General features: G+C 50.2%; 8 protein-coding genes across 8 annotated transcripts; 4 read left to right on the forward strand and 4 right to left on the reverse strand.

The window, feature by feature from the left end:
* Nucleotides 1–1397: 1397 nt before the first annotated feature.
* Nucleotides 1398–2960, reverse strand: FOIG_13293 (uncharacterized protein; the record flags this gene model as incomplete). Its single annotated transcript, XM_031214443.1, has 1 exon — nucleotides 1398–2960. The coding sequence occupies one exon, from the start codon at nucleotides 2958–2960 to the stop codon at nucleotides 1398–1400; it is 1563 nt and encodes a 520-aa protein (XP_031055814.1).
* Nucleotides 2961–3455: 495 nt separating this feature from the next.
* On the forward strand, nucleotides 3456–5250 carry FOIG_13294 (uncharacterized protein; the record flags this gene model as incomplete). The annotated part of the gene is made up of 1 exon (XM_031214444.1): nucleotides 3456–5250. One exon carries the CDS (start codon nucleotides 3456–3458, stop codon nucleotides 5178–5180), a length of 1725 nt encoding a protein of 574 aa, XP_031055815.1. The 3' UTR covers nucleotides 5181–5250.
* Nucleotides 5251–5414: 164 nt separating this feature from the next.
* Nucleotides 5415–6382, reverse strand: FOIG_13295 (uncharacterized protein; the record flags this gene model as incomplete). Its single annotated transcript, XM_031214445.1, has 2 exons — nucleotides 5415–5721; nucleotides 5772–6382. The coding sequence occupies 2 exons, from the start codon at nucleotides 6380–6382 to the stop codon at nucleotides 5415–5417; spliced, it is 918 nt and encodes a 305-aa protein (XP_031055816.1).
* A 748-nt stretch (nucleotides 6383–7130) lies between these two features.
* FOIG_13296 (uncharacterized protein) lies at nucleotides 7131–7550 on the forward strand (the record flags this gene model as incomplete). The annotated part of the gene is made up of 2 exons (XM_031214446.1): nucleotides 7131–7133; nucleotides 7221–7550. The coding sequence occupies 2 exons, from the start codon at nucleotides 7131–7133 to the stop codon at nucleotides 7548–7550; spliced, it is 333 nt and encodes a 110-aa protein (XP_031055817.1).
* A 1012-nt stretch (nucleotides 7551–8562) lies between these two features.
* On the reverse strand, nucleotides 8563–12258 carry FOIG_13297 (uncharacterized protein; the record flags this gene model as incomplete). The annotated part of the gene is made up of 1 exon (XM_031214447.1): nucleotides 8563–12258. One exon carries the CDS (start codon nucleotides 12256–12258, stop codon nucleotides 8563–8565), a length of 3696 nt encoding a protein of 1231 aa, XP_031055818.1.
* A 734-nt stretch (nucleotides 12259–12992) lies between these two features.
* On the forward strand, nucleotides 12993–14471 carry FOIG_13298 (uncharacterized protein). The gene is made up of 3 exons (XM_031214448.1): nucleotides 12993–13677; nucleotides 13743–13930; nucleotides 13981–14471. Exons 1-3 carry the CDS (start codon nucleotides 13289–13291, stop codon nucleotides 14280–14282), a joined length of 879 nt encoding a protein of 292 aa, XP_031055819.1. The 5' UTR covers nucleotides 12993–13288; the 3' UTR covers nucleotides 14283–14471.
* FOIG_13299 (uncharacterized protein) lies at nucleotides 14370–18974 on the reverse strand. Its single transcript, XM_031214449.1, has one exon. It carries the CDS (start codon nucleotides 18699–18701, stop codon nucleotides 14505–14507), a length of 4197 nt encoding a protein of 1398 aa, XP_031055820.1. The 5' UTR covers nucleotides 18702–18974; the 3' UTR covers nucleotides 14370–14504.
* A 398-nt stretch (nucleotides 18975–19372) lies between these two features.
* Nucleotides 19373–24621, forward strand: FOIG_13300 (uncharacterized protein; the record flags this gene model as incomplete). The annotated part of the gene is made up of 3 exons (XM_031214450.1): nucleotides 19373–20840; nucleotides 20902–24126; nucleotides 24173–24621. Exons 1-3 carry the CDS (start codon nucleotides 19568–19570, stop codon nucleotides 24619–24621), a joined length of 4947 nt encoding a protein of 1648 aa, XP_031055821.1. The 5' UTR covers nucleotides 19373–19567.
* Between the last annotated feature and the right edge of the window lie 183 nt (nucleotides 24622–24804).

The following is a 24804-nucleotide window of genomic DNA, read 5'->3' on the forward strand; positions in this document are numbered from 1 at the left end:
ATACCCTCTGCAACCATCTGGAGAGCGGCGCTCATATCTTTTTCAGTAAAAGAAGGCATTCTGAATTGATTGGCGTTAGTTTGAAATTAATTGGAATTAAATTGGTAGAGTTGTGACTGTTTAAAGTATATATAAATTGGGTGGCTGGGTTAAAAGTGAGGTGGCCGGTCTGTGGGGGTGGCCAGTCTTTGGGTGACGGACGTTAAAGAATAAATAGCTCGCTTAGAGATAAGTGTTATCGCTTGTAAATTAGCCCCGCAATCTCGACTTCTTTTCTAAGCCTATTAAATATGCACATGGTTATCGTCCAAGATCTGATCTGGGACTTGCAAGATCTCATTACACACACATGGGGCTTGTAACAGGGAATAAATTAGTCTGACGGTATCATGAAACTTTGCACCTCGTTACGAGCATTGCAGAGAAAGCTCGGCACATAGCCGACATTGAGGTGTTGGGCCTTGCGATGAATTGGATGTACAAAGTACCAATCAGGTGGACAATATGCGAGTTACCATATTTGTAAACAAGCAAAGAGTCCAATAGTTCATTTTGAGTTTTGATTATTTTCTCAGTGTGATGGTCACATAGATAAGTCCGCTGATGGCTTGATCTTTGAACTAGTCCAAAACCAAAGTCCTGCCAGGTTGATATCCAAGTCACTGCTCAAGCTAAGTAGCTATTAATAGAAACAATTATCACCCTTAATCAGCACAAAAGAGTCTCTGCCTTTCCAGTTATGTTATACCAGGTGTATTGGGTTCTGTTTTCTGGATTCCAAAGTGTTATAGGTATACGGAAGAAGAATTATAGCACTCCCTTAGAGAATTGTAAGTACGGGCCCTACGTTTCATAGTTTGGATCATGTTCGATGCGTCCATATAGATTGCGCACATGATGGCGGGCAGCCAGTCTAATGGTGATTGCTTTTCTGGCCACCAGGATCGCACTGCTAAGAATGGGGGAGAAGCATGACTGCTACAAGATACGCGTGACCAACCTCAGAGCAAGATTTGGTGCGAGGAGGAACATATTAGTGAGCTTTCAAGAATCCGATGAGCCACCCTCGGCCCTGTAAACCGATTCAACGTGTCGACGACATACAATCAAGCACATGACGTATCGCTAGTAGGCTACTGCATGGTTTCGTGGTAACCTGTCGGGGAAAGAGTACAGTTTACGCTTGACTCTACTAATCCACCTGATGATTCTTCTAATAGTAAATGTATCTATGGGACGGACCATGGGCCAGTAAATGAATATAAAGAAAATCGGCCGAATCTGAACTTGATGTATGAAAGCGATATGAGAGCGTGAGATATGTCAGATACCAATATTCATAACAATTGAGTGTTGGAACTGGGGGTAGACACGACATCTACCGGCATCGAGCGTAATTAGTCCTTTTTCACACCTAGCTTCCCAACGCGTCTCAGACCCCAAAGCGTTACGAGGACTGAGGCAAATCCTAACGCAGAATTGTACCACCAGCCAGCTGCGTATCCTCGAAGGAGAGATGTGCCTGTGTCAACACCATCAGTTTGGTCTGTTATCCGCTTCGCAATAAGAGCAGTTGTAGATATTCCTACACTCTTTCCAATCTGAGCAAGCATGTTAAAAACACCACCAGATAGCGCCTGCATCTCGACAGGGAAAGCGTCCGTCACAACGAGCATTGCAATTGTATACATGAGATCCGCACCTAATGGGTTAATGGCGATGGCTTGGAATATGCCGTGCCAATATCCAGGGCCATCGACACGACACAAGACCGCCAACAATAGCGGCGCAAGCCCACTTACGAAGCAAGCTGCTGGCACCGCAATAGATGGCCTTAGCTTTGGAAGAATAAGGGCAACGACGATGTTCATGATAAGACCACAAAGAGGAGCCGGAAGAAAATATAATGATGCCGTCAGGGTCGAGAAACCACGAATCTCCTGTAGATACAGAGCTGCTAGTTGCTCACTGGCATTGAGAGCGCCCCAGATAAGGAATACTGCAGCACAGACAGAGGAAAAGGGCACGTTGGTCCATAGGCTGTTGGGAATCAAAGCAGGTTTCTGACGGCTTGTTTGGAAATGAACCCATACTATAAAGGTTGGTAATAGAACGAGCCCGACACAGAGTAGAGACAGGTTCAATGGTCCACGCAATCGGCCCGATGCACCAGGTCCCGACACGACCGCTAGAACATAAGAGAGACAGGCCAAGCTTGTGCTAATGATCATCACCCCAATCCAGTCGAGGCGTTGACGCAAGTGCGCAAGAATGGCCCGGTCAAGTGGTCCGTCAAGATGAACTGGCAGCGACCATGTTGCCAATGCCAGAACAAGAAGATTGAGGACGGCCGTCGTATGGAACCCCCACCTCCAACCGACCGTATCGCTGAAAACGCCGCCTAAAGCGAGGCCGAGCCCAAAGCCAACGGCCTGGCCACCTCCCATGGCAGAGAACGCGACAGCACGGCTCCGTGGCATCGTAGCACTGGGAAACGCATTCGAGGCAACACCAACCGCACTGGGCAGACACAGCGACGCAGCAATACCGGCAAGGGTCCGCAATGCTATCAACTGCGTGGACGTGTTGGTCAGTCCGGCACCAACTGCGCTGCACGCCTGGAGCAATGCGCCAACAAGGCATACCCGCCTGCAGCCTGCCAGGTCGGCGACGGTGGCGCAAAAGAGGAGTGAGCAGCCGCAAGATAAAGCGAAGGCAGACGCTGGCCACAGCTCAAGGCCGGGCGGGATGGCAAGATCCTGTGCAATAACGGGTATGCAGACCGTGAGAAGGCCGGCAAGAAGATTGCTTATACCGGTAATACATGTTATACAGGCGATGATGGCTGCACTCCGGCGTTTAGATGGAGCCTGCGTTGATGCTGGTGTTGGAACGGTTGCTGTAGCTGAGTGTTCCGTGGTGGGGGTCAATTCCAGGGAAGAGGCACGTAAACCTTCCATAGCGAGCAATGCTATTGGTGGTGCTGGATGCATCCACGTTTTGGCGAAAGTTATAAAGTAAAACCACACAGGCAGTTTTAATAGAGGTAATAGAATCTACTAGATAATGGGATACTTAACTGGATTAATGAACCATTTATAGCAGCCTCGTATAATCTGGACACGCTGTTCCCTCTAGACCCACTACTTACGCCTTCCCCCCGAGGCTGGGAAGCCAGAATTACCTAATTAGGACTTTTCGTCCCATAGCCCTGCTGTCTTCCATAAGTTCACGTAGTCTTTCTCTATTTCCAGTTAGTCTCTTTAAGCTTTTCACTATTTCCCTTTTCCAAATCCATAGCTATTCTATCATAATTGCAGCTAGAACAGAGCAATTAGACCGTAGTAAATTACGTCATCAAACACGTGCGCTAAGAGTGCGGCTGTAGGAAGAGGGCGCACTAAAATCTCGATTTGCAATGCTTACGCGCCTTGGTCATCGACGAAACGACAACCATGCAGAAAGGCTACCGAGGTCGGGTCCGGAGTGGCTGCCTGACTTGCCGGGCTCGGAAAGTCAAATGCGACGAGGCCAAACCCGTCTGTAATAATTGTACGAGATTACAACGTCAGTGCACATACAAGCCCCGGAGAGTCTTTCGGCAGACTGCCAGCGCCGATAACTCGCCACCCGGCCAGCCATCATCAGTCCACTTTGAAGGAGTAACTCAAGCACCTGAGGCACATGACACTACCCAGTTCCACTCAAGTCCGTCGCTCACCGACGACTATGAGATACAAGGGTCATCAAAAGTGTTGTCAACTGAGAGGGTGAACCAAACCCCCTTCTTGTACGAAGGCAGGACAAATGTAGATGTCACAGCCTGTTTGCAAAAGGCTCTCCAATACCGAAGTACAGTTCCTATCGTGGATGACAACTCCTACGAACGCCATGACTCGCCATTGAACTTGATATCACGGGATATTGAATTGACCACTACGCTCGATATCCTCACTCTGCGTACCCAGTCCCCCTACATGACAGAACTCTTCCTTGATACAGTGGAATGCCCTGGTATTACCCCGTTCGATCCTCTTAACTGGAAACTGGCAAAACAACATGTCGTGCATCTGGGAAAGTCATGTCTGGCTATTTCTTCCGGTATCGCAGCTGTCGCAACTCTATGCAGTGGGCAGGTCTTCTCCCTCTCTACGTCTGAATCACTATCTCACTATCATTCCGCGAGGAAGAATGTCGAAGAGCTCTTGGAAGATGACGATAAAGACTTTGATATTGTTTTAGTGGCTGTCTTCCTCTTGTGTATGTTTGAGTTGATTCACTCTGGAAATATCACACCCTCCCTGAGAGAACCGGGCTCGACTTTCACGCAGAGGTTACAAGCTTGGGGAAAGAATCAGTATTTACACTCGGAGCTTTCCACCCGGATAGTTACCTGGTTGAAGATTCTCTACTCAGCATCTTTTCGAGGTGGAGCAATGGGCCTGCTATCTGAAAGGGTAGTCAGTCTTCTCCCCAATTTCACTGGCCCATTACCAAACCTCCGACCTCCCGTCGACCAAGAGACAGAGATATCCAACCATTTGTACGAGGTCTTGAGCAGTCCGATCTTCGACTTTTACTGTCAACTTCAAACCCTATCCGGAGAGATTGCCAAACTGTCACTTTACCATCGATCACGTACGAAACGCAAAGACCAGCAGGAGGTAGTCGAGCGTATGGCGAGTCTAAAGACCCGACTACGAGCATTGTGGGAAACTCGTTGCGCTACGCAGCGACAGTCTCCAGAGCATTTGCGCTCCCAAATGGTTCCCCGGATCGCAAACATGATTTCAAGCCTCATAAGTATTTGTGAGGCCGCATATCATGCTGAGTTTATTGATATAGGCAGACAACTCGGTGATCCTGTGTCTCAGACGCCAGATTCGAGGGATGCTTTACACAGGATCAAGGAGATTCTGGACGATTGCCAGGGTGACTCAGGGGGGATTAATCCTGGCTATCTGAGACCATTATTCCTTTGTGCTATAGAAAGTACAGTCAAGGAACAGACCAATTGGGCCGTGGAGAAGCTTGCTAAAATCCAGAATCGTGTCTATCGGGGAGTGTTTTTCTCGGCGTTTGCAAAGGCACTTTCGGAGGCACAAACGCGTAATGACAGAAGGGTTACCTCGAGGTATTTCTGTATCTGGTATTTCGGGATCACACCACCATTCCAGTAGGATTGTAGGTAAAGCCCGGGCTGAGAAAGATTCCATAATTGCAGGGGGCATTTAGCCAACCGTACTGTCGAGATAGCTGCCGCAGATAGCACAGCAAAGGCAGTAGATAATGTAATAAATGTAACTAGTCCAGCTGGCAAGAGGCGCGCAAATTGAATGCAGTTAGATTTGAAACAGCGTATATTCTTCTTCTAAATCAAGCCTATGCCCCCAAATAAACAACCCTTGCTCTAGCTACGAAACTGCGAGTAAAGCCTGGTGCTTCTCTTTTTCCAAACTTCCATCCTCGACTAACAGCTCCTCACCTTCCAGCATGGACTTTGGTCGTTTGGGAGCCTTGGCCTTATCTAGATTTGCTGCAAACTGCGACTCCAACGCCCCGGCATTTTGAAGAAGCACCTTGCAATTAGCACAAGGAGCCATCAGGTTCTTCCAAACATCACTGGTAGAGTATTCTTCATAGTCGGGATACTCCGCCTTTTCCATGAATTTGCTTTTGAGAGCGAGGCCGGTCATTGAAGTTTGGTTTTGCTTTTTATCTCTAGGACCCGATTAGCAATAGAAAAATAATCTCGATGCGAGCATACATACGCCAAGAATCTGATAGCGAATGGGTACGTTTCGGCGCAGTTTCCGTACGGTACCATGTTGCGATCGGCCTTCTTCTCCATGTTGGGAGCTGTCTTGTTTTTGAAGTCGTTTACTTGAACCATGGGCACTTTCTGACATCTGAATAACATATCAAAACGGGCCTCTTGTGCACGCTCCCTCCAGGCTCCCGTATATGTGTCAAGCTTCACATCTGTTTCGAACTTGTCCCCGGCATTGGATGCTCCCAGAAAGTATTGCCCCCAATGCTGCCTGGTGCTCTTGTCGACCTGGAGGTACCATGTACATTGGAAAACAAACGGCAGCTCACCCTCGCCTTCAATACTTGGCTTCCACTTCCACTTCTCATCTGCTGCACCCGCGATACGTGAGCACCAACGGCCGTAGACTGCTGTGAGGGGTAGATAGAAGTTGTTTTTGTCAGCAGAGGCCGGCGCTGGCCCCAGGAGGCTAAGAAAAAGACCAAGTAGATCGAAAGGACACCACCATTGTGGTACTGGACCTAATACAGCCCGTGGAGTATGCCTGTAGTACCAACCACTGACAATGAATTTGGATGATGTTTCATCTTCTTTTTTCCAATCACGGTTCATTAGTCGCGCAATATGCGACGATGGTTGCTTGGTAATGTCCTTGTACAGACTCCCCTTCTCGAGTCTGTTGCCTTAGTTAGTCACCGGGGGCTGGGCTCAATAAATGTAGGTAAACGCATGCAATACTTACGAAAGTCTGATCAAGCGATTGTAGATTTCCGTAAGGAGAGTACGTAAGTCTTGATCTCCGGGTTGAACCCCACCCGCGTCAGCGGTCTTCTTCATCCAGTCATAGATCTAGTACTGCATTAGCCTCCAGGTCATCCTAGAACTATTAAGGCATGCCGAAGGGATGGATCATAGTCCGAATATTCTGCTTGCACTCACGCCACATACCTGGTCCCTGTTCCATTTGTACGCTTTACGAAACCAACCTTCCCCTGGATTTGCCCAAAAAGGTTCCAGAAGGGCAAATGGTTGGCTTGCCATGCTAGGTAGTCTTGGTAGAGGCCTGAATGAAAGTGAGACGAGGCCTAATGTTTAGGACGTATACAGTTGTTGGTGGATAAAAAGAGCTAAACAGAGAATGGTTTCGTTTTAAAACTGTTCCGTACCATTTCGCCCCTCTTCCTGATAAATGCACGTGATAAAGATTTGCGCATAAATTCAGGCTACTGTCCATCGTCTTTCCAATCTAACTCTTCTCTTGCAAGTACCTTAACCCACCTCACCCCCCTCATTCACTCCGAGCTGCAACGAGAAGTACGAAAACACTGAACAGTTCCAGCTGTCAACACACAGAAACATAATGGTACGTACAGATCAACCCCCCCTTACCTTTCTTGAGTCTCTGTATCACCTTCTGCACAATGTGAGTTTTATCTAATCAGCTCACCAGTCTATCCCCGCAAATCTTGTCCCCGATGACTGGACCACTGACCCGGAGGAGATGGAAAAGGACTTCTATTGGGGAGACAAGGGGCGGGGTCGGTTGGCTGCAGCAGCTGTCGGTATCACCAACCCGGAAGGCCTCATGATCAAGGACAGGGAAGAAGGAGGAGATGCCTACCTGTTCCAGGACGCAAATGGGATCTACATGTGGAGTATGCCTACGAATGAGGTGTACAAGTACACCAAGCCTACCAGTCGCGATGACATTCTAGCCGAGATGCGTAAGCCCGCGGGTCGCGGAAAGGTGGAAATGACGTTGATGCCTCGACGTTCTTAGATTGGTGCATGAGCAGGGTGCTTACTGTATGGAGCTTGATCAAGATAGCAATGGTAAGACACAGTAAACTGGTCTCCTTGTATTCCGTAACATTTGTTACTGTACATTCACCGGTCTTGTATCGTGTATCACAAATGGAATGTCTGCATACAAAAAGTTCCATACATCGATCTTGGCATGCTCGCAGCTCAACTCATTGATTTATGGCAACCGCTCATTGCCGTCGTACCCCAAGGTCGGTGCGGTTGTAATTGGCGTAGAGAATTGAGCTAGCTGTTGTGTTACGAAGTAATAGCAGAGACTGCCGATCAATGGTTGAGACATGCAAGAAAAGAACCTGCCATGTTTCACTCGAGTGACTCGAGCATCTGCATAGTCACCAACGGACCGCATATGCATCGTCGACAATTTCCAGATAAGGAATGCCGAGAACTGGAATGCACTGGAAAGAAATGCAACACATCATCGTTGCGGCTGAGCTAGGATACTTGCACATATTCGGACCGTGGGGGATCTGCAACTCACCACAACATCATCAATGTGAACAGATTGATATGACATGTGACACATGCAGGTCTATGGATGAGGAAGTGTTATGCAGCAGATCAAAAATGGCCAACATCGCCTGCAGGCGTGAGACAAAGCGCCCATATCACGATATCCTTATAGGCAAATGGCTCCTGATCCTTTAAACGGGGTTCAACAGTTCTTGGCGCCAACGGAATGCAGACGACCTGAAGCAGGAATGAAGCAGAGAGAAGAGACAATCTTCAACTATGATGCCACTGGTCTGGTCGAGTTTAATCTCGTGTCTCTCGACATGTCCAACAGAGATAGGCAGTTAGTTGTAAGTGCAGTTCATGTCTCAAGACTATGCTTTTCAGGAGTTACATTCTGTTATGTGAAGAAGGAATAGAACTTCAGGAGAGACCCGTAGCTTGATTACATAGTGAAAACTTGGCAATTAAAACGTTCTACCCAATGGAAATTACGTCTTCCTAGCCACCGAACCCTAATGCATAACTACTTCTACAGACAGAGGAGGATTATCCACTATCATCACATTGGGCTCCACCAGAGGAAGAGCGGGGTTTCTGCAATATCTTGCTCGAGACTGGACCATTGCAGTTGCAGTTCCAAGCCCTGGAGCATTGATACTCGCCAACCCGAGCAGAAAGCTCAACTCAGGCACAGCCGGCGCCATGACCCATCCCTTCTCAGCCCTAGGAAGTAGACGAATGCGCAAGTAATACTTATCCTGATTCTGGTCATGAAACGTCGTTGGAATCACGTTAAAGCGCAGGTTCGTCAACATGTGTGCGCCAGGACCAGTGTAATTTGACATCAAAGCGTATGTGGCATCGCTGGATGAACCCAGTGCGATGTCGATGGTGACCTCCATGAGGAGGTACTGGTTGATCTCGCTTTGTTTCAGGATGATGGAGAAGATGAGATCTTGGGGTAGGTTGAACCTGTCTAGCACGACTTGGCTGTGATTGTCGGCCAGGTTGCTGCTGACGCGTATGAGGAAGCGAGGTGCTGATGCGGGCTCAGATTCAGGTGGTTTGACTTTATAGGGAACGGCTCCATCTGTGCCTTGCTGGGAGTTGGTGGGAAATTTATCTGAGTCGCTGACACTTGGGCCTTGATGGAGTGGCATCGCTCGGACATGAGGTGAGAGGTAGTTTGAAACCACATCCAGTGGAGAAACGTAGTCCGCAGCCCTCATGAAGGTATCTTCGCGGTTTGCATCATTGTGCTCATCCTCATCGTGTGGATCGTTCTCAGCTGGTGCGGGAGATACTTCTGCACCAGGGGCAGACAGCTTCTTGACCCGCACGGCTTCCATCATGTTGATAGTCCTCAGCTCCGGGTTTCCGTCCCCAATGTCAGGAGGAGCCAAGCCAGCTATAGCTTGTGCAGCCTTGGATGCATCAGCCATATTGATGGTTAAGTTATAAATGGGATCGTTGAGTTGCATAGCAAATAGTGCAGAAGTTGAAGCATTATCCTCAAAGTAAGATGTATCAGTTCCTTCTTGCTTTCCCATCATGTCTTGTAGGACTTTGAGCTGCACATCTGCAAAAGCGGGAAGGCGTAAGATACGCAAGTCATTGAGACTCTGGTTGGGTACAGAGTTCCATATGAAGATGTTTTTCTCCCCAGTTGGAGTGTATCTGATCTCTTTGAGTGCCTTGTGTCTGTCCTTATCTGTTTCCCTGGTGCTCTGGTCAACAGTATACTGCCGTCTAATATTGACTTTAACCTCAGTCGTGTCTAGACCACGAGCAACAGCAAAACGCTGCTGGTGGGCTGGCTGCGTAAACACAAGAGACGAAAACTGTGCAGAGCCGGGAACACGGTCCATGAACGCCATCATGACCCCGTCCGCTACAATCTCATGCCGCAAAAGAGGTGCTCCCGCAGGAGGATCCTGACCAGCGGATTTGAGGGCGCTATCGTTGGAAAGGACCTCAACGCGAAGATCTGGAAACATAGTCACCAAGTCTGAGCGGAGGTAGAAGCCGTAAGCAGGTATTTGGACACGATGGGCCATTCCATCAGGTGTACGACCGATGTAGTCATTGAGTGCTTTCTTGATAGCGACGCGGTCCTCGTCAGTACCGAAATGGTTACCGAGGGATAGAGCGCCGTCGATGAGGGCGTCGACCCAGTTCCTGTCGATGTGGAAGAAGCGTAAGTTCTCGGGCTGGAGGTAACTCGGATCAGGTATGAGATAGTGCGCTGGTACACCGGCGAGGAACATCCGGTCGATCAACCATGAGAGTACCGTCATCCAGTCTGAGGATTGCGGATCATTTGTCTCATCATACGGGTCGCCCGATCGACTTGAAGCCAGTTTGCGAACAGAATCCAGCGCAGCAGCTGGGTACTTGTCCTCAAAGAGAGGCGAAGCGAAGGAGAGCGTCGGTCGATCGCGACGCTGGAGCTTCTTGTGGTGCCATCGCCGCTTGGCCCCTCCATGCCTGAACTCGGGTCTGCCAGGCTTTCTCTGATCAGGAGCTTCCCCAGGGTCTTGAGGCTCAGAACCGCGCTTTTGAAGATGGATATCTGCAAGTCCCTTGACCATGGAGGAAAGATCCTTGAGAAGGTCATCGTGAGTGCGAAATGCAGTATCCTTAACCTCCTTGACGGCATTGATCTTGACTTGCTTCGCTGCGGCGGCGTGCACGGCTGTTCTGACACGTCCCAGCGCAGCAACAAAAGCTTGATCACCGAGGGCCATAGTACGGCCAACCTGCCAGGCCACAGAGTATGTCACATCCATGATGCCCAAATTCTTGTCAAGAATTTGCAAGTCCACGCCCGAGGTTGAGCACTTGGTCAGATGCTCCAAGGTAGGCACGTAAGTGGGAGTGAAAGGACCTCGATACAGCGCTACAGTTGCCTCGCCTGTTTGAACGCGGTATTTGACCAAGGTATAACCATCGCTCAGACGGCGACCAACAAGCTGCTGGGCTTTGTCTGCAGACGCTTTCAGAGGCGCTATGACTTCATCCGGGGCTCGCAACACATCGAGAGTGCGACCCAGATTCTCAAAAGCATCTGGTACGTTGAGTGTATTTGGCGGGAGGACTGTATAGTTCCAGCTATAAAGGGAGCAGAGGGCAACATAGCGGTGGTTCTGGCCCGGATAGCTCATGGCCTCCACGCCTTCGATGGATACTAGATGTGCGCACATGGTGGTTGGAATGACGTTGTCAAGCGGTCCCGATCTGTTGCCGACGACGATGCTAAAGACAGCTGTGTCCTCAACACCAGCGAGAGCCATTCCAGAGCCGTTGATCTTGCGCACGTGGGAAAGGTATTTGTACTGTGATGTATCCGGCCCACTGCCCTTGACTCGATTACCCTTATCGTCAAATGTCGAGAAGAGACTGGTGAACAGCCCTGGCTGTACGAAGATGAAGTCCCCACGGCTATCTTTCATAGAAGGTGGTCCGAGTCTGTCAGTGATTGGTGTTGTCACATCAGACTTTAGCTTCCACAAGTCATCGATGCTCATGTTGACTGTCATTGTAGATGACTGCTTGACGGGCTTGAGAACGCCATCGCTAGTACCGCTGAAGATACTGCCTGCACCCTCTAGATCCTCCGGGGGCAGTCGAAGCTCGTCTTGGGAAAATGCAAGCACGACAAGCCATGGTACACGGTTGCGCGGTATGCTGCTTGCCTTATCCGCGCCCAAGGCTACTCTCTTCATCTGCGCCTTGAGATCCATGTTGGTCCCGCCCTTTGGACTTCCCAACCTCTCCCACGGGAGGTGCGGATCTGTCAAGACGACATGCGGCAGGATTCTATGATCATCGCTGTAGCCTGCTGGAGGATACGTAGAGTGGACGCTTCCATCCGGCAGGGAGAACTGCGGTGCATCAACGTAGAAAGGCTGCTCTGCCTCCAAGTTGAGTTGTTCGCCGTTTGCTTGGATGGTTTGCTTTACTGAGATGATGTGTTTGGGGCCCGCTTCGATGCCTGGGGCCCAGAATGAATTCAGCTTTTGTTCGCCTGGGGGCAATGGCTCAATCTCATCCTCGACGACCTTGCCGTCTGCGAGGACGGCCACAGACTGGAAAGCGTTGAGACGGGCGTCAGCGCGATTGGCGGCGACAACGCGGCGAGAGTGCCGTATTGTTAGATGGCGAGGAGAGTCTATGCGTGTACTCTTGCCTCCTGGATAGATGCCCATGGTGTCTTGCTTTTGCTCAGTTGTGTGGGTTTGCCTATGGTGGACGTGTCCAGGAGGTTTCTTAGCTGGGACTTGGGGAGAAACTCTAGAGAGGCAGTATAATTGCCATGAAAGTGGGCGATGTAAAACGGCCAATATTTGCTGCCCGCTCTTGGTCAGAAAAAACCTTCTGTGCGCGACGCTGCTTCACCTATTGTGGCAACGGTGGATTCATCCACGATTAACAACTGACCCGTTTCAAGCATTATCTGCATAGTCTAAATCTCATTAACGGGGCGTAGGTGTCGGGAGGCATTGCAGAACTGCCGCGTCTTCAGCGTACAGCAAATGGAGGCCTGATGCATATTTTTACAAGCTGTGCGATTGTAATTTATCATGCTAGTGGGGTGTCTGTATTGCCCAAATCTATATGAGCAGCATAAACGTATCGGATGAAAGCCCCAGAGACATTTCATGCATAGCAGCATCAATGTTCCGACCTGCAGATGCGGCCCGGGCGGGGTAAAGTGACAACGAGATCGAAATATGTAACCTGTTCCTAATCGAGCAAGGACTATCGTAAACATGATCTGATCTGATATGCAGGAGATGAAAAAGGGACTTGTCAAGTGAAACATGCGCGAAACATACGTAATCATTCGTTCGGCCCGACGGCGCCGCTGTGGATTAGCACAGATCGTTTCTCTGCCGTTTGTTTCACATGCCGTGTCTCACTTACTGTACCCATTCTACATCCCAGACTATATGCTTTGATGCCAATGGCCTTATCGGTTATACAGAAGCGGGGTAAAGCCTACCGAGAAGCAAAGGTTGTTCAGCTCATGCAGTGTGCGTATCTCGACTTGGTGAGGTTACGAATGATGCATGCTGCGAGTAAAGCCAAGATAGTGACGAAATAATGAACGGCATTGAGGAAAGAGGGAAGAAGAACGGGGTTCTTGGACTGCCCACCCAAAGTTACAGGAGACTTCATGAGTTCTCCTTGAACGATAAGCCTCTCACCCTAAACTGCCACGAAACCAAGTAAATTATGGCTCCCATCACTGCAGTAATCGACAAGACCACCGCCGGCGATAGCGTCATTAAACTCTTCTACTCCACAGGAGAAGCCCAGCTCGGTCTTGCGTTATGGTCAGGCACAAAAGATGCAGATCCTGAGAACCCCATTCAGGCGCCTCAGGAAGTTGGAAATGACCAGTACATCCTCAATCCATCTCAGATGGCAAGCGTCAATTCCCAAGGCGTAGAAAGGGTCTTCGCTCTTACAACAGACAACCCATTCAAAGTTACCCCAAATGATTCGTACAGTCTATCAGAGATTTCCGAGTCAAACCAGAAGGAACTGCAGAGTGTGTCCATTGGCAACACTACGCTGGCTGCCTGTGGGGATGGTGACAATGCTTGGGTCTACTATAGCAGGTGAGTGAGGCACCGATATGGACTGGAAAGAAGTCGATTGCAAGACAGCTAACAACCTTCAACAGGAACATGGGTAACGGCAGAACCCTTGTAGAATTGGACCTCCAGACTTCACGGAGCACTGACCTCACATGGACCCATGATCTCTGGATCAACTCTTTCGCCGCTGCTTGGTACGATGACACAACTGGGAAACGCTGCGTAATTTACGAGGGAAGTAACCTTGTAGATTATGTCGTCGACAGCGGCTCACGCAAGTATCTCGCTCCCATCTTCCGAAGACTTCTGCTAATTGCCTCAAAGCCGGCACTGCAATATCCTCAACTGGAGACATGCAGCGCAACACTCCAGTAGCCGTCGCATTTGACAATGGCAAAGTCTTTCTTTACTACTGTGGCAGAGGCGCCGCCGGTGGTATTCGGCGCACCATCAGGACTGATAATACTTGGGGTACCTCTACACTGATTGATAGTCGCACCATTTCTCAGGATAGCCAGCTCACTGTGGTGAGGGCCAATGGCATTAATCATTTGTTCTTTGTGGCGAGGGATCAGAATGAGGAGGAGGATGATTACTTTGTGCATTACCCGGATGAGATCAATTAGTTTACATAGCTGGCAATCAAAACTAAGCGAGCAGTTGGACCGTCTTGTGAGTGTGACAAACAGCATCAAATACATAAGGAATATGCACAGATATAAGATACAACGATGACAACCATATGTTATGAAGCTGTTTGTGGCCCTTGTCATCTTTACTGCAATTGAAAGAAACATATTCCATATTGATCTTGACTTGCTGGACTAGAGTAAATACAAAATGACCATTCATGCATTCTGAGGATTACTCGGAGCCACGATCGGGTTTCTTAACTGCAAGAACCCCTCAACCGCAGCATACGGTCCATCCTGGAACGCAGGTTTAATCAGATCACCCTTCTTCTCAATACAAAACGCATTATAAACAGCCTGTGGATCCTCATCTCCCCCTTCCGCGACCTGGTCCTCAGCATACGGCTGAAACCAACTCCAGTCTCCTCCACCAAGAGAAGGCAGCAGTAAGTTACGCTTTGGGATATCCCGAGCGTTCTTACTGGTCAGCTTCTCTGTTTCAAGATACCCAGGGACATCGTTGACGGGCATGGTCAACGGCCCTGCGTGGAAGAAGGCTGTCATGGTGTCCATGGCCTTTTGCCACGTCCACGGTGGTAGGAGCAGCTCTGCTGCTGGTAGGAAGGATGAGTACGCGTGTACGGGTGTGAAGGGATCTAGGATAGCGCCGAAGATTGACATCTGGGCGTTGCGTTGGTTCTCATAAGCTTGAGGCTCAATGGCGGGTGAAGAATCGGAGAATGGGGGCTGCCAGAAGGGACTGAAGATTGGATACTGGTCGGTATCAAGACGAATCAATGGATCCGTAGAGTTGCCATCTGGAGTGAAGAAGGTCTTGATCTGATCATAGTTCAATTCATCAGACCCAGGATCCGTTGTGTCAAAGTAACCGACAAGTCCATCGTAACCTGCTTCTTCATTTCCGAGCCGTAGCTGAAGCTCATAGTATGGGGTCTTGTCATTAGCATCCGACGGCTTCAGGAGTGTGCGCTCAGGATCAACCACCTTGACCTGAGTACTTTGGATATCAAGAGGCGGTCCGCTCAGCTCAACAGACCAGCCCGTATTGACGAGGGCAAGTGGCTTCCCTACGATGGAGTTGAGGAACTGCGCGTAGGAATCAGGAGCCGGAGGGAGCTTCTGCTGCGCCGTCGTTATCATGCCCCAGAACCCGAGGAGATATTTAGGATCAGCCAACTTGGAGATGAGAATGTCAAGCTCTCGTGTATCAGGAGTGGGCTGTGCATCTGGATCAGGACTGAAGGGTAGCCACTTGGGTGACTGGAGAGTCCCCAGAGGACCGCCGACGCGAACCTCACGGTAGAATGTGCCGTCTGGGAGAAAGATCTGTATACCGTAGTCGGCATAGTTGGTGATGACCCATCCCCATATTGGTGTCTCCCATTCCGTGACAGGGCGCCATGTCGCGGCGCCTGGAGAAGCTGGGCTGCCACTTGGATCATCAGCGATACGTCTGACAAACTTGGCGTTGATGCGCGCCGGCTGATTCATCTGCGGTTGCAGCTGCAGAAACTCAGACTGCTCCGGGTTATCCTTGATCACCGTATTCGCGTACTTTTGCCCATCTAGTGTGACCTTTTGTGGCGCGTAAAAGTTGCTTATGCAGGGATAAATAGGCGGTGGCCCATCCCTTCGTGGTCGCTGATCAATGGCCATGAGGGACTGGCCAAACTTGTCGATGACGTTGAACTTGCGGAACCGGAACTGGCCGTGTGTAACAGGCTTGAAGGGACAATGCTCACTGTCGGTGAAGTTGACCAATGCCGCATACGGCGTCAACGCTGAGTTACCGTCGATAAGCTGGAGCTTATCCTGTGTCAGGCCAGCGAGTTCAAAGGTTGCTGCGGTGAGGACAGAGCTCGACTCTCCGTCGGGACCGACGACTTTGTTTTCGGGCTTAAGATGACTGCCCTCTGCTTGAGTGACGAGGCCACTCATAAAACCCGAGAGTGGTGATGAGAGATAGGACAGTTCACTGATGTTTGCAAGGAGATTGTCTCGATCCTCTTTTGGAAGATACTGGTCGAGAATACTGGGCGGCGTGTTCTGGAAAAGCTGCTTGATCTTGGCACCCAATGCAAAGCTGGGCTGAGGCAGAATCAAGACCCGACCAGACAAGACGCGAATATCCTGCTTTTTGTCGCCCTGCCATCTAGACAGAGCATCCCACAGCGGCGGAGGTGTCTCGCTATCAGACGGAACAGTAATTCCATATCTGACCAGCTTGTTCTCCGAGTGGCGGGCGGTGTGCTCATCTAGGCTCCAGAACTCAAATGGGATATGGGTGTATTCCACCTCCCACTCGGCGTAGAGAGGGAACCATGGTTGTCTATCGCCCCACTGGTCACGCCAGCGCTCGTCGGTAGTCAATTGGTCGTGGAATTGAGGATAGAATTTGCCTTGGCCTGGCGCACCTGAGTCATTGCCTCCAGGACGGAGAGCGTGAAACTCGGTGATGAGTGCTTTGGCAGCTGCCGTCAAGACAGTGGGTAATTTGTTCTCGGCCAGACTTGAGATAGTGTTAAGGTTGCTGGGTAGATCTTGATCGCTTGTAATGGTCTGATATGGGGCCCGAATAGCGAGACTATCGAGATAATCAAGCGCCCAACCAGATGGGATACCGCCGATGAGAACGGTGGGATCATTTCCACCGTAGAAGACAGGCTCACTTGTCGACTCCACCGTGGCCAAGAGGCTGTTTCCTAACAGAGTGGCGACCTTTGATTCAAGCTGTCCGATGCGGGTTTGGAGTCCATTAATACGGCTCGAGATCCTGCCAGCTTCAGCCTTGAATGCTTCATTCTGATCATTGCCCTGATTATCGCTCTGGCCTAGATCGCTGGCGTATTTCCACCAGAGAGAAAACATGTCCCAGCGATACTGCAGCATCGCTCTGTTGCAAGAGTCTAGCAGGGCCTGGGTGAGGTTCAATTGATTGATACTCTGGATGGCTAGAGGGTCAGGCTCCTTGGGCTGGTTCGTGCTCTTATCATCAGCCTCGGCGAAGAAATATCGCGTGCCACCTGGAGAGCGATCGTAGGACCAGTTATAGACTGAGTCTTTGGCCTCTCTCTGACCCTCGACACCATCATCGCGCGATTGAAGGAGAGATTCAAGGGCCAGGATATCTTCCTCTAGTTTAGCGACATCCTCTGAATTCCCGCTGGCGTCGCCGCGTGCGTGACAGTACGCCAATAATGCATCCATTGGAGTGGTGCCAACTGCGACTGCAGCCTGTTTCGGATCGCGCAGACGGTCGTTGAATCCATCGGCTGGGACAGTCTTGGGTTTGTTCTCGTGATCCCAGGCCACATCGTACATGCAACCATGACAGAGGATGCGGATTTGACTTTTGAGATCCATCCATGGGTCGGGATTTGCTTCATCTGTCCCTTGAAGTGTCATGAAGAGCGACTGCAGGTTCTCTCCATGAGTAAACTCGGCACCTGCTTTCCATAGGGGATCAACGGCATCTTTCCAATGCCATCCCAGCACGTAGTAGCTGGCTTTGGCATAGTCCAGATACGACGGCTCCTCTTTATCTCCATATTCGAAGTTGTCCAAGATGCTGAAGACGTTGGCATTGTGCATCTGGAAGTCAGCAAAGAGCTGGTTTCCACTTCGCAGGAGACTGATGTCTGGAGGCTCAACAGTGGGGTTCGGATTCTCAGTCCACTCAGCCAATGGTGTCTTGCGCCCGATAAAGACCTCAGCTTGCTCATTGATGTTGACATCGGTGCCGGCGTGTCCGAGCACGAATGGCGCTACATCAGTCTGTAGATCTGCCCGGATGGGGATATCTTCCAAGGACCAGACATAATCGCTCTCAACGACCCAGGCTTCATACTCTCGGTCTTTGAAAGCATCTTTGGCACTCGATGGCTGGATGCTATCCAATTCGAGCTTTCTTATGACGATCCAGCGAGTTGGAGGCTGTAGAAAGTCTGGGGTTTGATGAGGGGAGTTGTCACTGGCCGCGGTGGTTGCAGCATCAAGTCCCCGTCGCATTCTCTCTCTCTTCTTTCTAGATTCTGGTACAGAATCGGTCGAGGAGACTCCCGATCTGTAGAATCGGGGAAGTGTCCAATGGACATAGACGCCATGACGATGGCGGAGCGGTTTTGGCTCCGGACGACCACCCAGGTCAGTCAAGCGGGAGTTGATAGAGGCTGGGGCGGTATTGTGCAGAGCGACGTGATTTTGAACATCGCTCTGGAGCAAGAAGCTATCAAGCCTCAAGAAAGTGTAGTTGGGTTGAGTGATGGGACAGATGCGCGCCGTAGTGTCTTGATCACTGCCCGTACCGCATACAGCTGGATTCAGGACGAATGCATCCAGTTGCATGGGCACCAAGGCGACTTCAAAGTCCTCAATTCCAGTATCTTGAGTCATGATGATCAATTGGCGTACGTCTTTTGTTCTCGGTACGGCAACGATTGTATCTGAACAAGGCTGAGTTCAAATCAAGTCTTCGATGGGGGAGCTATGGTGATGGTCTATTCCAACTACCGCATCCCATGATGAGACCAAGACAACGTTGAACCGGAAGCCGGCTAAAATTCCTTATCCGTCTGGTAGACGAAATTAGAAACCAGTCTCGCAAGTACTGACGGATTCACATGTCCCCTCATCATGCCTTGATTTCTCAGTCGATCTCATCTTTCCTCCCCCTCTTTTCTCTTTTCGGGCCAAGCCAACACGGCCCGTATCGCATGCACGGCAACAGATCTGGATCTACCCGCATTCTTGTGTCACAGCCCGTCTAACAATCGAGATGTGGGGTTTTTGAGACAAACCTGATAATCGCATGCAGCATGCAGATGAGGTGGAGACGCAGTGGACAGACCTAAGCATCTCTCACGCCCCCCATCAACCAAACGTACATGCATTGATCCACATGCATTTAACGGAAAGCTGTAATGGCAACACCAAGTTGCTGGCCTGCTTGAGAGCATATTCGGGAACATGTTTCTCAGGGTCTATCATGGTCCCCAGCACTGAGCAGGCCAAGAATCTTAATGTTCTTCCTTTCTCCTGCGTATTCTAATCATTCGCTGTTTCATCTTTCCATTCTAACCTTTTGTTACTTCCCCAATTTTCTGCCAATTCATATCACAGCACTACCCTTGAACCTTCAATACTATCTTCTCAGCTTCCTAGTGCAAGAGGAGCAAGCAGCCACCGCGTCTTGCATTCAGTACGCAAGACACAGAACTTCTCATTTCTTTCTTTAGATATTTTCCCGCTTGGCCAGAAAAATGACGGTATCATCAAACTCCAATGATCGTGATCCTTCCAACAGGGCTTTGGGGCCATCCGACGCTGCAACTTACAGCATCTATGCCAGCTCTGCAGGCCAAAGTCCCGGTGAAAATATTCAGGTTTTGGCAGCAGGAAGTAACCTGGATAAGTTCGTGGCAGGCTTAAACTCCAGCCAAGTCATCACTTTATCCAGCGCGCCAAACCCCACTGCCAATTTCAACGATTCTGACGAGACCATAAAATGGTTTCAGAACCTTGATGCCGATGCCAGTGGCTCCATCACCGTCGATGGGTCAGCAACAAAGAGCATTGAAAGCTTCCAATTTTCCCTCTCTCAGCCCTGGCCGCTTGAATTCAGCTCCGCCAGCGATGTTCTGCTCTTCACATTTGGGTCCACCGGCCTTCTGGGTGGCGATGACACAGGGTCCCGAATTGAAGCACCTGGCATTGACTCTACTGGCAACATGCTGATTTGTGGTCTTGACTTTGCCAACATGGAAGATATCACCGGGTTCACAGTAAAGGACGTCTTCAAGAACGCTAATCAAGAAGGGATGACTGATTACATCCCTCTTGTCATCCTCGGCCTCGAAGTGACACTGAACAAGCCTCCCGCTGACGCAGAACCCAAGAGGAACGCTCTGTGGTTCGTCCCATCAGCGGATAAACGGCTCGAGACCCGCCTACAGTTCCAGCTGTCAGAGTTCGACGACTTGCAGAAACTCTTCTCAATTGCCTTAAACGGCCTGGTGATTGAGAGCGCAGACGTCGTATACAAGAGCAAAATGCTACTGGCTGTGACAGAAAACGGCGAGCAGCCTCTCTTCGATGGTCAAGTGACATTCAGTATCGAATGCTCCCTCAATAGCGCTGGAAGTACAGTCTCTATGCTCGCAGGCGTCGAATTCACTGCTACCACGATTGACTTTACCTTCATGTTCCTCTCCCCAGATCCACTGGCTGGAATACTGAGCTGGCTGGCTGGACTTGCGGATGATGAAGAAGTTGAGACAATCGTCAATGAAATTCTGGGCAAGGAAGAAGGTGGACAGAAGGTTCTGCCGGACGCCAATTTGCGAAGACTGCGCATCGGACTTGATACAAGAAAGGATCCGCAGAATCCCAGACTCGGGTCCTTTTCTTTTGACATCGAGGTCTCTGCGAACTTTGGCCGTGGTGAGAGCACTGATACTCCTGTCTTCTTGATCACGTACAATTGGAATCGGTCTAGCGGTACTTATGGTACTCTTTCTGGACAGCTATGGAACGGTAAGTGGTACCATGTTTCGGCAATTCTCCATGTTTGTTGCTGATTGAGGTCATCTTCTAGACTTTGACACGTCCGATGACCTGGACCTGGAACCAGAGGGAGAGAAGTGGGCTATTTTGAAGCCACTGACGGCTTCACCTGCGTTGTCTATCGAAATTGCCACTCTGATCCCCGGCCAGACAGTGGTCGATATCCCTGACACCCTGCCTTCCCAGATAACCGTTGCTTCCATTGAGTTATCACAGGAATCGTTTTCCCTTAGCTGCCAAGCGACTGCAAACCCGCCATCTCCAGGTTCAGCTCCTCAACCCTATCTCGGCGAGGTTGTTCTCGCTGCCTACTTCAACTGGGGCAGCAGCTCAGGGTTCACTTTTGACTTTGGGATATCAGTCCTCATCGACCCCCCAGAGGATTCTGAGCTCGATCTTCCTGCTTCCTTTGTCGGAACCCTCGGGTACAATTCTGCTAAAAGGTCCTGGGAGCTCACGGCTTCCATTAATGGATTGTATGCAGCTGTGCTAGCCGAGTTCTTCCACGATGATGAGAAAGCCCATGTTGGGCCGCTGATCAATTCCATTGCTATCAACACCTTGTCTGTTGAGTACACATATGAGCAACAGAGCGGTAATAATCCCAAATCTGTGGGCAGCAGGTTCGCTATCTCTGGCGACTTGGTCATTGCGGGGTTGAGATTGAATCTCGACTTCACCTACACATCAAGTGGCTTTGCCTTCTCTGCGGCCCTTAACCCGGCTCAGAGGGATGCCACTATTGGAGACATCTTGACGGATCTTCTTGGTTCTTCTTTTGACATACCAGACTTTGTCTCCGACACCTTGATTGTCGGCGACAATCAGGACGCGTTCCGTATCAACATCCAGAAAATGAAAGACGATTCCAACGTCGAGTCATTCCAGTTCCTTGCCAGTCTCAAAATTGGCCAACTTCAATTCCTATTCTCCCAGCTTCACAGCACCAAATGGGGTCCCAAGGATCCTTCAAAGCGACTGTTCAAAGCAGCCATCAATGGCTTTGGGAACATGAAACTTGAGATTCCTCTTGTCGGCACGCTGTACCAGCCACTTGATGAGCTGTACTTCCTCTTCGCCCAGGATCCCAAACCACCAAGAGCACCTGGACAGCTCACTGGGCTCACGCGAGAAGATATTGGTCTACTCAACAGCGGCGTATTGAAAAGCGATCAGCTGCTTGTTGCTGATAAGATTAAGCCTGACAAGGCACAGCCAAGCGACCTTCTAGTGCCGTCTGGATGTCACTTCGCAGTCATTATTCGCAACATGGCCAAGGGTGAGCGCGCGTGTCTGCTCAGCTACGGTTTCATGACACCCAAACCTTCGTCCTCCCAAGCCCTGGTCTCTGGTGCCGAGCAAAAGGGCAGAAGACGCACCGAGGAAGAAATGGACGATGGAGGTCCCAGTGCCCAAGCGCCATTCAAAAAGGATACAGGGCCGGTGGCCATCAGCAACGTTAGTCTCAAGTACAAAGCGAAGACACTGTCGATCGTCTTTGACGCTACCTTCCAGCTTGGACCGATTGGATTCTCTCTTCTTGGCTTCACCCTCAACACCCGATTCAAGACACTGGACGAGTTACCAACAATCAGTGTCAACATCGATGGCTTAGCAGCATCCTTTGACAGACGTCCATTGACAATCGCTGGTATCATCGTGCACGGCAATGACGGCGCCATGGATTACTACGCCGGTGGTCTGATCATCGGCTTCCGTCCCTATCAGTTCCAAGCAGCCGGCTTCTACGGCGTCATCACTCTGCCAAACAGCAGCAAAGGTTTTCAGAGCGTGTTCGTGTTTGCAAAGCTCAATGGTCCACTCATGACGCTTGCGTTTGCTGAGATCAGTGGAATCTACGGTGGTTTTGGGTACAATAGCAGCGTCAAGCTGCCTTCTGTAGACCAAGTGTCGGATTTCCCCTTCATCAACAGCGGTCGTCTCAGCGATAACGAGAATGCGCAGCAAGTGCTTATGGAGCTCGTGGACCCTTCAGCTGGTGGATGGTTTCAGCCACTTGACAGCACGTACTGGGGCGCGATTGGCATGAAGCTCTCTGCGTTCCGCATGCTGAGCGTTGACGCAGTGGTCGCTGTACAGTTCGGTGACTCGGTCAAGCTGGGCATTTTCGCTGCAGCAGTCTGCGACATTCCGTCTTCCAATTCACGACTCAAGCTGGCCCATGCAGAACTGGGTATTGCAGCTGTCTTGGATTTCGACTATGGATTCCTCAAGATCGAGGCGCAGCTATCACCCCGCTCATACATCCTCAGTCCCAACTGCCATCTCACCGGCGGCTTTGCTCTTTGCTACTGGTTTGATGCACCGCTCGCTGATCGGGCCAGAATAGGAGACTTTGTCTTCTCCTTGGGCGGGTACCACCAAGCTTTCCGCGTTCCTGTCGGTTATCCTAATCCCCCTCGGCTAGGTATTAGCTGGGACCTGGGTGGTGGTTTGTCCATCTCTGGAGAAGCATATTTTGCCATCACTACCAAGGCATGCATGGCTGGTGGGCGTCTCCATGCTGCGTTTAAAGCAGGACCTCTCTCTGCCTGGTTCGATGCCTTTGCCAATTTCCTTATCAATTATCGACCCTTTTACTTTGACATGTCAGCTGGTGTCTCAGTCGGAGTCGGATTCAGCATCGATTTCTGGTTCATCCACATTCGCATTTCAGTCCAAATTGGTGCTGAGTTGTACCTCTGGGGACCACCTGTTGCTGGTCGCGTTCACGTTGACTTCTGGATCGTTGCTTTCGATATCAATTTTGGCGATCACCACCCCAAGATCGACCCTGTCAGGCTGTCCGAGTTCTACGAACTTGTTCTTCAGGACTCGCCTGCATCATCCTTTGCCTCTGCCTCTGCCCTGATTACAGGGAAACAGCAGCAGGAACCTATTGCAGCGTCCACTTTGACTAGACCCAAGAATGAGGCACATAACTTCCTTGCTGAGTCTGGATTGTTGAACCCTGATGACCAACCAGAGCGGGGACAGGAAGACCCCTGGACTGTCCGAGCTGGTGCATTTGTGTTTGTTGCAGAGTGCAAGATGGCCATAAGTACCGTCAAGACAAGCGAAAGTGGTACTCCAATCTTTCAAGGCAGCGACGTTTTCAGCAAGCCAATGGGACTGACAACACCCATGACTTCGACCCTGCAGATTCAAGTAATCCATGAGGATGGAATCGACCGCGAAGAGGACTGGCAATTCGAGAGATATACTCAGATGCTTCCGAGCGCTCTCTGGGCAAAGTGTAAGTTCTCTTTACCGCTTCGGCAACCCTAGCTGACCCATCCCAGATGACCGCCGAACTGATCCACGTCAGAGTGGAAACAACGTTGGTGATTTGCTCAATACCAATGATGGCAGCCCTCCTCTCATGACAGGCGTGAGAGTCACTGCACCCAGGCCTACCATGTCTCCCGATCCATTCCCAGCTTACAAGGTTGCAGACGCAGACCTCCAAGAGCTGACCGCAGAGCGGAAGCTGCCTGTCATGGTTACCGCTGACAATGCATGGGAACCAGTCAAGCCGAACGACATTGTGAAGCAGCGATACGAAGACATTCATGAGGCTTGGGTGAACCCTTCGCTGAAAGAAGAGGGACAGCAAAGCTTCGTGGGCGCCTTGGCCGAGGGCTTGGGATGGAGTGATGCGAGTCAGCTGAAGAGCCTTGCTGGAATTCCGGAGAGATTGAAGAGGGGCTTTATGAACATGTATGTCGCGTCTCCATTGCTGACTGCCTGACTTCGATGACACTGCGTGGATTACTGCTTTTATTCCAAACATGATGACGGGCAGTAGTAAGAATAAATTGAGAATCACATGTCCTCGAGCTGATTAATTCTTCATATGTGCAATGTTCCTCTCCAACTTTTACTGTAATTCAACCCTTATCTAGATGCCAATAAAGCGTTAAATATACAGAAG

Source organism: Fusarium odoratissimum (assembly GCF_000260195.1).
Source record: "Fusarium odoratissimum NRRL 54006 unplaced genomic scaffold supercont1.32, whole genome shotgun sequence".
NCBI lineage: Eukaryota > Fungi > Ascomycota > Sordariomycetes > Hypocreales > Nectriaceae > Fusarium > Fusarium odoratissimum.